The sequence below is a fragment of the Ceratotherium simum genome, chromosome 7 (genome assembly GCF_057802395.1).
Source record: "Ceratotherium simum simum isolate JZ-2026a chromosome 7, ASM5780239v1, whole genome shotgun sequence".
NCBI classification, from domain to species: Eukaryota; Metazoa; Chordata; class Mammalia; order Perissodactyla; family Rhinocerotidae; genus Ceratotherium; species Ceratotherium simum.
The window spans coordinates 12,448,207-12,460,061 of record NC_141906.1 but is presented as its reverse complement, the minus strand read 5'-3'; the positions used below and the strand labels follow the sequence as shown (position 1 = coordinate 12,460,061).

Here is an 11,855-nt window from a genome sequence, read left to right as displayed (position 1 = left end):
CATCAATCTGGCCTCTTACCCTCTCACTCTCCCATTCTTCACTGCATTCCGTCTACTACCTTGGGTTCTAGCCCTCTAATTGAAGCTCCTTCCCACCTCACGACCTTCCCACATGCTCAGACCTGAAGATCTCCACCCCCACACACCCCAACCCCTGCCTTGTCACCTGATTCACTTTTCTCATCCTTTAGGTTTTCACTTAAGGGTCAATTCCTTCCCTGAAATAAGACAACTCCCAGTCTTTGGCCATCCCAGTGCCTGGCATATAGTAATTTCTCAATATATTTGTTCAGCTAATGACAACTGAATGATAGAACCTACGTTCAAATATGTGTGCGTACCATGTCTGACCAGGCAAGAGAAACAATAGAAAAAATAAACAAATGGGACTACATCAAACTAAAAAGCTTCTGTACAGCAAAGGAAACCATCACCAAAACGAAAAGACAACCTAACACTTGGGAGAAGATATTTGCAAACCATACATCTGATAAGGGGTTAATCTCCAAAATATATAAAGAACTCATGCATCTCAACAACAAAAAAACTAACAATCTAATTAAAAAATGGGCAAAAGACCTGAACAGACATTTCTCCAAAGAAGATATACAGATGGCCAACAGACACATGAAAAGATGTTCAACATCATGAACTATCAGGGAAATGCAAATCAAAACTACAATGAGATATCACCTCACGCCTGTCAGAATGGCTATAATTAACAAAACAGGAAACAACATGTGTTGGAGAGGATGTGGAGAGAAGGGAACACTCATACACTGCTGGTGGGAGTGCAAACTGGTGCAGCCACTTGGGATAACAGTATGGAGATTCCTCAAAAAATTAAGGATAGAACTACCATATGATCCAGCTATTCCACTGCTGGGTATTTATCCAAAGAACTTGAAAACATCAATGCGTAAAGATACATGCACCCCTTTGTTCATTGCAGCGTTATTCACAATAGCCAAGACTTGGAAGCAACCTAAGTGCCCATCAAGGGACGAATGGATAAAGAAGATGTGGTATATATACACAATGGAATACTGCTCAGCCATAAGAAATGATGAAATCCAGCCATTTGTGACAACATGGATGGACATTGAGGGTATTATGCAAAGTGAAATAAGTCAGAGGGAGAAGGTCAAATACTGTATGATCTCCCTTATCAAGTAGTAGATAATAACAACAACAAACAAACACATAGAGACAGAGATTGGATTGGTGGTTACCAAAGGGGAAGGGGGCAGGGAGGAGGGCGAAAGGGGTAATTTGGCACATGTGTGTGGTGATGGGTTGTAATTAGTATTTGGGTGGTGAACATGATGTAATCCATGCAGAAATAGAAGTATAATGATGTATACCTGAAATTTATACAATGTTACTGCAATAAACAAAAAATTAAAAAATAAAATAAAATAAAAAACAAAACAAAACAATCAAAAAAACCCAAACATATGTGCATATATGTATTTAGTCTGGCATTTCTGTAGAACTGATTCCCAGATGTAGAATACTGCAGATTGCCTTCCAAAAAGATTACACCAACTTATATTCCTATTCTCAAGAACAGAAAACAACATCCTCATCCTAACCAAAAGTAGATGTTATTAATCTTAATTTTTTATAATCTAAATACCAAACACGTATCTAATTTTTAGAATTTTTCTTATTATTAGCAGAGCTGGGCATCTCTTCAGACATTTGTCCACATGCAAATTTCTTATGTCACTGCTCATTTTTCAGTCAGGTTACTTTTTCTTATTGATAAGTAGGAGCTCTCTTGATATTATAGATATTAACTGTTATATGCATGGCTGTCATCTAAGCCTTTCGTTTGTCTTTAACTTCATTTAAGATGTCTTATACCTTACTACTTTTTTTGTTTTCATAAAGTCAAATCAATCTTTTATGCTGGAGTTTAAAGAGGCCCCCAAATCACACGCTTCTCCCTCCCCCCAGTTCTAAGGTGGACAGGTGGAGATTAGTTGTGGTGGTGGGTGTGGGGGGCAAGGAGTAAGAGTGGCAGCAGGGAGACTGGCTGAAAGGACTGGAGGAGTCCAGCTGGGATATGATGGTGGACATGGGTAGAGTGGAGATGAAGAGAATGGAGCAAGAACTGAAGATGTGCTTCAGAGATGGAGTCAAGAGGATCAGTTGACGGCAGCAGTGGGGGGCTGGTAAGGGAAACAGGGTTTCAAGGATGATTCCTAGACTTTTCACTTGGCAATTGAGTAGGTTATAGTTCCATTTACTAAGATGCAGATGGGGGGAGGGAGAGCAGGTTTGGCAAGGAGGAGAAAATTAGGTCTTGTTTTGGACTTGTTAGGTTTGACATGCCTCCTTGCTATCCAAATGAAGATGTCATGTAGGCATTAAGAAACGGGAGTCCAAAATTCAGAAAGAGATCACAGGCAGAGATATAAATTTAGAATTCACTGGTGTTATGATCATATACAAAGATGGTAATAAAATCACAGGACTGGGTGAAATTTCCTAGGGAGAAAGTGTATCAAGAGAAAGAAAGAGGCCCAGTACTGGGCCCTACGGCATGACAAGGTCCAGAGGTTAAGAAGAGGAGGAGGAGGAGCCAGAAAAGGAGGCTGAAGGAATGGACACCAAGGAGGGAGAAAACTCAGGTGAACATGGTGTCCAGAAGCCAAGAAGAGAAGGTGTTTTAAGAAGGAAGGAATCGTCAGCTGCCTTTAACGCTACTTCCAGTTGAGGACAGAAATGTAACCACTGGATTCAGGAACAGGGAAGTCACTAGGATCCTTGACAACAGCAACGTCAGTGGCGTGGGGCAGAGGGAATCCAGCGTACCTCAGCAGAGGTGAGGTTAGGCCACAGACAGTATGTTAGCTCTTTCAGAAGCAGCTTTGTTGTCAAGAGGAGCAGAAAAGTGTGGTGGCAGCTGGAGGGGAATGTGGGATAAAGGGAGGAATTTTTTTTTTTTTAAGAGAGGAGATACTAGAAAAAGAATGACCCAGTAGCACAGAAGAAATGGATGACTTAGGAAAGTGAGAGAATAATTACAGGAGTGAAGTCCATCCTACTGATCTCATTAGTTCCAAAAGGTCAGTCAGGTGAGTCTCCTGAATTCCTAGGTACATAATCATATCCTCTGAAAAGGCACCTGAAAAAAAATAGTAGCACTTTTCAAATAAGTGATCATCAAAAAAGTAGGCATAAAGGTTTATTTGCAGGGAAGGCAGGAGTTATGATTGAGAGGGGGCATACAGACGGGCTTCTGGTTGACAAAAGTTCTATTTCTTGAGCTGGGTGACGGATACAGGAGTACGTGTTTTTTTGTTTTTGTTTTTGTTTTGTTTTTTTGTATGTGTGTGTGAGGAAGATTAGCCCTGAGCTAACATCTGTTGCCAATCCTCTTTTTGCTGAGGAAGACTGGCCCTGGGCTAACATCCATGCCCATCTTCCTCTACTTTATATGGGACGCCACCACAGCATGGCTTGACAAGCGGTACATATGTCTGTGCCCGGGATCTGAACCTACGAACCCTGAGCCGCCAAAGCGGAGCACACGAACTTGGAATGGCTACGCCACGGGGCTGGCCACTAAAGCTGTTTTTCTTGGAAACAGATGTTAAATTTTATCAAATGAATTGTTCGCATTTACTGAAATGATCGCATATGCTCTTTTTTAAAAATCTATTAATGTAGTGAATTACATTAAAAGATTTCCTAATGTTAAACCATCCTTGCATTTGTAAGATAAACTCACCTTGGTAATGATAGTTTTTTTAAATGCATATTTTTATATATCTTTTAATATAGTGCTGAATTTCATTTGCCAATATTTTGTCAAGAATTTTTGTATCTATATTAATAGATAAGATTGGCCTATAGTTTTCTTTTTGTGTGTGTGACTGTTCTTATCCAGTTTTGTTATCTCTGTAGACTTCAGAAATTTTCCCACCACTTTCTGTTGCCTTGAGGTGGGGATGGGGGTAGTTCTTTTATTACCTTTTCAATGTGAATATTAGTCTTTTAAGGTTTTCTGCCTCTTCCTGGGTTAACTTAATATTGAATATTTTCCTAGAAAATTATCCATTATTTAAAGATTTCCATGTGGTTATATTCTTTTAGTTTTCTTCCTTTAAAAACATTTCTTTTGCTTTATGACACTAGAGTTAGAGAAGGTGCCTGTACGATACCTAGTTAGAGAAATGTATCCAGATGTTCTTTGTGGCTCATCACATTATCTAACGTTATGGATACTCCGTTGAATTTGAAAACAGTGTGAATGTTGTTATGTTAACACAATAAAGGTTTATTTCATTTCTCTCTCACTCGAAGTCCAACACCCACTGGGTGACTCTCCAGGGCAGCACCTCTCCATGTGGTTCTCTGCATGGTTACTCAGGATTCAGGCAACTTTCCTCCTGTGGTTCTGCCATCTCAATCTGTGGCTGTCACCAAAAGAGAAAAGAGAGTTTTGAGGTGGCATGCCAGCTCTTAAATGCTTTGGTCCAGAAATGACTTGTCATTTCTGCTCTCCTTTCATTGGCTATAACTAATCACATTAATCACACACCTTCCTTACCGTAAGAGAGCTGCCAGGTCTAGTCTTCCCATAAGCCAGGAAGAAGATAAGAACCATATACGGAGAGCCCATATATTCTTTACTGTGGGGTACAAAGGTCTACATATGTGTGCATTTGAACACAGGAGTTAAGAGCACGGCCTGTGGAGCCAAGTGCAGTCCCGCCATTTACCCAGCTGTGTGACCTGAGGCAAGAGAAACTCTAGCATGCCTTGGTTTCTCTATCTGCAAAATGAAGATGATAGCACACCTGTCTCAAAGGATTGTTATGAGTATTAAATGAGTTTATATTTATAAAGTATTTAGCATAATTCCTGGCACATATTAAGTACTAGATATGACAGATAAATAAATAAAACAAATATATAAAATCTACATTGTAAAATATTGTTATTCACATCCTTTTATGTCTTCACTAATTTTTTTAACTTGGTTTGTCCATTTCTGAGAGGTGACTTCAAGTTTTCTACGATAAAAAAAAAATTCTCCCTGTATTTCTAACAAAATCTGCATTATAGGTTTGGTTACTCTATTGTTTGGTATACTTAAGTTTAAGTTACATCTTATTGATTAATTGTATCACTTATAAAATAGCCCGTGTCTCTAATTTTTTTGTGCCTTGAATTCCATTCTTAGTTTTTCAATTCCCGTTATTTTATCACTTCCCTAGTTTTTTTTAATCTAGCCCTTTATTGCATGTTGTTTTGTCTGGTTTGTCTCCTGTAAACAACATAAAACTTGATTTTGTCTCAACAGAAAAATCTTTACCTTTCAGTAATGTGACTTCACACATTCATTTCATGGGTATATTTAGCCTTAAAATGCACTTTTACTTTTTTTTCTTTCCCAACCTGACTTGTGCTAGATTGATCAAATTTTCTTTGGTCCTTTTTTTCCTAGTGGGTTAGAAATTCCACATCTTTTTCCTATTTCAATAGCAATTATCCTTGAATGCTTAACAAACATACTTAAATGTATGTAATCCTATCAACACCAAGATTCGTCAGTGTGTGTAACTTCTCTCCTTAACAAGACAAAGAATTTAGAATGCTCCTGCTTCTCTTTTCCCCTGCCCACTCTATCCTAAACGTCCTAATGTCTCATTCATTCAACAAATCTTTACTGAGCCTCAACTATGTGTTCAAATCATCTGGAATTTTATTTACAAATTGTTAGTACATTAACATTTAACAATCGCATCAAATGCCACATTAACAGTATCAGTGATGATTTGATCTTAACTAACAATTTTCCTGGTTTATTGGTTCATTGCTTGTAGAGGATATTACTGTTTTGGACACTGTGCCTCTATTCCCTCTTCTTCTAACAGAACCCTGGTTTTCATCTGAAGACTCACTCCTGACTCCCAGTCCCAATCCAATTGCTTTGGGTGGACCTGATTCTATCCCCTCCCTAACCAGTTCTAAGGTAGTCACATGACTCTGGACTAGCCTATCAGAGGATTGGAAGCCATTAGCCAAAATAATTGGTTCAATGATGGTCACATGACCCAAACTGGGCCAATGAGAATCAGGCCCAAGACTTGTTTACAATTTAGAAGAAGAGACTTTCTCTTATCCTTAACCTTGGAGGATAAAAGCCCATAGCTAATGGAAGTTGCCCAGTGGAAAAGATTTATTGAGAGTGATGCCAACATGGAAAGGAGCACTACTGGAAGAGAAACTAGGACCTAATGACGTTGTTTGAACATCTGGAACCAGCCATACCTAAAGTTTAATCCTTTTTAAATTAAATCAAAGGGTTCTGACCTGTAAGTTACTCTTTCTTCTATACCATGAATTAATTTTTTATTTTCTTGAAGTAAATCTTTGAATAATTTTTTTCAGAAAGATTGCATGGGTATTATACTTTTAGAATACTCTCATGACTGAAAGTGTTCCAATTCTGGAACCTTGCTCTTTGTCATTTCATGTGTCTCCTTGGGAAAATAACAAGTAAAACTAATACGGTATTTCATATGATTGCAGTTCAATATTTAGGTAAGAAAATGGGGTTTATAGTCACACAAATTTCAATTCAAATTCCAACTCTTCCACTTATGTGTGTGATCAATGACAAATTTCTTAACCTCTGAACTTTTCTTCATCCAGAAAACAGAGATGATACGATCTCCCTTGTGAGACTATTGTATTAACAAAATTATGTATGTAAATCCCCTAGTTCAGGCCCTTGAATACAAGAAGTACTCAGTAACTGCAAGTTTCTTTCCACGTCCCTTCCCTTAGGCTCTTCAATAAAGTAGAATATCACCACAGACAAGAACACTTATGTTAATATGTTTTAACCCTGAATGCTTACATAAATACCTCATCAAAGTTTGAAAAGATGTTTGTGTGTGTGCATGTGGCAATGTGTGTGTGCAAAGCATTCATGATCTGCACAATTTTCTTTTAAAAGTTGTAGTTCCAATATGTTATACTTCTATGATAGCAAAAGACGTGTTGAATTTTTAGTGTTGAGTTATTAATAATATGTCAAATGTGGGTGTATATTGTATGGTACGTATGTAGGAGAACTTTTCTTTTTGGGCAGTAAGACACAGGTACAGCATAGCCTGGCAACACAGAATGCACGCCTCAGGTAGAATCATCCTCTGCAAAGTTATCCTGAGGCTCACCTATGGGGATTTTATTTTTTTATTTTTATTTATTGATTCATTTATTGTTTTTTGTGAGGAAGATCAGCCCTGAGCTAACATCCATTGCCAATCCTCCTCTTTTTGCTGAGGAACATCGGCCCTGGGCTAACATCCGTGCCCATCTTCCTCTACTTTGTACGGGACGCCGCCATAGCATGGCCTGATTAGCGGTGGGTCCGTCCGCGCCCCGGATCTGAACCCACAAACCTGGGGCTGCTGAAGCGGAGCGTGCAAACTTAATCGCTATGCCACCGGGCCAGCCCCTATGGGGATTTTATTTTAATACCATGTTATACACAAACTGAGGGTCTAAAATGCATATGTTCTAATTGCTTTGTGACTGGAGACTTACTTAGGTAAAATGAAGAATTGCTTTAGATACCACAATGTGATTTATATGTATGATTAAGAAAAAATTCTTTAAGGAGAGGGAAAAAAGTCCTTTCAGGAAAAAAATTAGGCCCACAGTAAAAGTTGGGCTTATCATTCTTCAGGAGTACGACATTTGTGTGTGTGCCTGTGGCAAACTGGGGCTTTTTTTCCTAACAACAAACTCTTAAATTTATATAGTGTTTTATAAAGTACTTTTATTTATATTGTTTAATTTGGTCCTTAAAGAAACAGATTCAGAATGGTTCAGTGACTTGTCTAAAGTTACGCAGCCTGTAAACAGCATAAACAGAACTTGAAACCAGCTGTTCTCTCTCTCTCCTCTGCTGTTTTACTCATCATGCTACCACTTCTAAGAGGAAACTTGGTTGAACTCCAGTGCAGGACTATGCGTTTAGTTCAGATGTTACCATTTAATTGAAGGGGATCTCTGAAACAAGCTACAACCGTCCTCCAGAAGCTGCAACCGCAGTGGGGACGCTGCCTGAGCTCACTCCTCTCCATGGCACTGTCATGATTTGTTTCCTCGGTTTTCTCCTTTACCGTAAACTCCTTGAGGGTGAGAACTGTGCCTTCGTCTCTATAGCCCAGGATCCAGCATGTGCCTGTTACAGAGAAGGTGCTCAATAAATCACTACTCGATACATGTTTGCTGAAAAGGAATGAATGAATACAGAAATGAGCAAGTCATTTCTATGGGAGAGAAATGAAAGATGCGATAACAAAACAAAATGTCTGTAACCCTTCGTCAGAAAGGTCAAAGCTCCATGTACGTATCTGAGTATGAAACAGAGGCTGTTGCTACAAGTCCTCAGACATTAGAGGCCATATGGGATTCTATCCATGTTCAAATGGAAAGTAATTTGATAAGGCAAGGGGATGAAGGAGAGAGATCAGGCCAGGACATAATCTCTTGAGTCCTCAAGATCCAAGTCTACTAAATCTCCCTCCAAAAAGCACAGTAATCTTCACAACATGACACCTTCAGTGAGCACTCATCTCCGATAACGCCTGAATGGCTTCCCGGGACGAGCTGTGTACAAGTTTGTTCACACACAGTTTATGCAATAATTTCATTCCAAATCTGCTTCAGTTCTCAATTAGACTTTTAAAAGTCACAATTGGAAACCTGTTTACCATTTGAACATCTTTGCTTCAACACATTACTCCAAGAAATGTTGGCTTGTGGTCACGTGAAACACACTGAGCAAAACAGCCCACTCAGTATGGGTCACGACCAAGCCCTCTATTTGCTGTGCACTATAGCTTGCCTAAAGTCCCACAGCAAGTGAGCAGGATCCAAGGCCTCACTTATCCCAGGGAATTTTTCACCTCAATGTACCACAGAATTTCAAAAAGTAGACTAAGGAAGGGAAAGGATTTCTTTCTTTTTTAGTTTCTTCAGGTTTTTAGACTTCTGGGACTTTGGGTTCCAAGTCATATAGAAACCTCCTAGTCCATTATTAAGAGATAATTATGAAAGCACCCAATACCATCTGGAAGAGCCAAGGCATTCTAAGTCCAGGTAGCATGATTTACATAAAGGACAATGTGGGAGCCGGCCTGGTGGCCTAGTGGTTCAGTTCACTCACTCCGCTTCAGCAGTCCAGGGTTCGCAGGTTCGGTTCCTGGGCGCAGACCCACACACTGCTCATCAAGCCATGCTGTGGTGGCATCCCACATATAAAATAGAGGAAGATTGGCACAGATGTTAGCTCAATGGCAATCTTCCTCACGCAAAAAGATGAAGACTGGCAACAGATGTTAGTTCAGGGCCAATCTTCCTCACCAAAAACAAAAAAAAGACAATGCAAATTGTGCCCCCTGGAGTTGTGCGATACACATTCCTGCTCAAGATAATGAAGCAAACAGTGTGAGAAAATGCCACTAACTACAGAAATACAGAGAGTTCTGAACCATTAGGAAGTGCTGGCTATTCAGATTTCTACGATGAAGGAGACTGTCTTACAGCATGAGAAGCAACTGTGCTTGGAGAAAGCAGCCCCACTGTTTGGGCACACATGGTTTCCCCAAATGTCTGTTGTCTTAATGTTTGCTTTGTACTGTTTAAAAAGGCAATATTACCCCTCATTGAATGCAACCAGCCATCTCTCCTACAAGTCAAACAGCATTTGCTGCATTTGCAGAAAGCAAAGCCAGTACTCTTTGTCTAATTAATGGTCTCTGAGGCTTTTACGAAAGGATATCACTGCATCTACATCAGGGAAAATGAGCAAACTTGATGGTTAACCTCCCCTCTCTGCATCTCCAACTGAGCTCAAGGCAGTGTGGCCAAGCTTTCACAGCCATCAGGAAGATTCTGAAAGCATCTAAACGTAATCACCTGGAAGAGTCAGGAGAATAAAATAACCATGTGGAGAGATAAGGAAAGCAACTCCTGGAGTTCCAAATGGACAGAAAGGAGAGACGGTCCTTTCATCTTTGGGAAAATCCTATCTACATGGCATTAACACCCCAAACCCCACCCCAGAAGAGGTTAGTTGGGGGCACCTTTTCCTAGGTGCCAAATATTAGGAGACTTGACAGGCTCCATTGTGGCAGACATTAATCACAAAAGCCCCAGTCCTTCCTGACAGAGAGAAGCAGCCGTGCCCTTAATCTGCCCCTAGTCATCCCCGGGGCTCTGGCTTATGTATTATGGAACTTTTTCCCCAGAGGGCAACAAAGCCACTGATAATCAGATGCATAAATAACCTGGATGTCACCTGCTGAGTAGGTGTTTGATACTGGGAAGGGGCCAAGAGGACTCACAACAAAGCATGGCCAGGAAAAGGGAGCTCAGAGCACCCAGGAGCAGCCTTTGTATTTTGTAGATGATATGGGTAAATGCAGCTCACACGGCCACTCAGCAAGTTCAGAGCCACTTCAAAACACCACTGAGAGCCTCTCATCAGCTCCTGCACAGTTAGCTGCTCCATTCTCTCCTCTTCGGGCTGTGTTCGTGCTTACCCCATAGAGAGTCATGGAGACACACTTCCAGGTGTGCACCTGGCCAAAGGCAAAGAGGAAGTGCCCCACGTGGCCATCCTGTCTGCCAACAGGCCCACGTGTGCAGCAGAAACGGTTATTGTTTGCCTCTGTAATAAAATCAGCGAATAAATTTTGTAGAGCCTTGAATCAGCCTCATAAGTGTCACCAGGCAACTCCTCCAGGAAATGTCGGGGGATGGTGAGGCACAGAACTCTGGGGACACACAAAAGGGCCAGTGTGTCTCTGGCAAAGGCCTTGCACCGGAAGTGCTATAAACTTTGTGCTGACCATGAAATCCAATCAGTATAATGCAGAACGCATTAAAACCACAGAGCCCTGCCGCTTGTAGCAACTAATTCTTCCACTCCAAAGTGGAGCTCTTCTGAGAGCATTGCAAAAATCACTGTTAAGGTCATGGGCCAAGAAGAGGGACAAACCCACGAAAAGTGGCATCTGTTGCTTGTCATGGTTTAGCTTTCATGTGGGAGCGGCCATAAGAGGACTGTTAATCTGCATCTTTCAGCCAAATTATACTTCTGAAAAGCTCCTGCTGGCTAAGTAACCTGCTGACTGCACTAAGACCGCGTCAAGGACAGAGAAGGTCAGATCCAGGTTTTGAGTCACTTGAAGCTTATTCAATTTGGGAGCCCTGGTCAAGAAAAAGAATACAAAATTTCAAATTTGAAATTGCTAGGCACCTCCCAGGCCCTTTGGAAGGGACCTGAGCAAATGAGAGGCCCTTAATGCAATGGTTCCCCAACTTTGGTGTACATTAGAGCCACTTGGGGAGCTTTAAAAATCCTGATGCCCAGTTTGCACCCCATACCAAGGAAATCAGAATGTCTGGGGGTGGGAGCCAGGCATCAGTATTTGTTAAAGATCGTTAGATGACGTCTATGTGCGTGAAAGTCTGGGAACCACTGCTTTAAGGTTAAGCTTTATTAGCTTCATGTAAGTCTATCTCTGGATAGGCATCATTTTCATTCATTTATGTAACTAACATTTGTGGAACAACTGCCATGTTCCAAGCACTGTATCCCCAGCACTTAGCACTGTGCCTGACACGTAGCTGGTAATCAGCAAATGCTTGTTCACTATGTAAGTGAACACTAGCTGGGCAGTCTTTCCTGTTTCACACTAGAGACTGGTTGTAAACTAGATTTACAGTTTATCTCTTCCTTTAGATGTGTCAGCTTTTAAAGGAACACTCTGGGTTTACCCCAAGATAAAGATGCTTCGTGGCATACATAT

The 11,855-nt window shown here is 40.7% G+C and overlaps 1 protein-coding gene across 3 annotated transcripts in view; it reads right to left on the bottom strand.

The window, feature by feature from the left end:
* Positions 1–3,805: 3,805 nt before the first annotated feature.
* SAAL1 (serum amyloid A like 1) overlaps positions 3,806–11,855 on the bottom strand; it is a 52,066-nt gene continuing 44,016 nt past the window's right edge. The window contains exons 13-14 of one of the 3 annotated variants that reach the window (XM_087433130.1): positions 9,206–9,277; positions 4,867–8,218 (exon numbers count right to left, since the gene is read on the bottom strand). In XM_087433130.1, coding sequence (XP_087289256.1) covers positions 9,212–9,277 — 66 coding nt within the window. In that variant the 3' untranslated portion in view covers positions 4,867–8,218; positions 9,206–9,211. Of the gene's footprint in view, positions 4,431–4,866; positions 8,219–9,205; positions 9,278–11,855 lie in introns of those variants that run through there. The other 2 variants (XM_087433132.1, XM_087433131.1) reach the window with 2 other exon arrangements.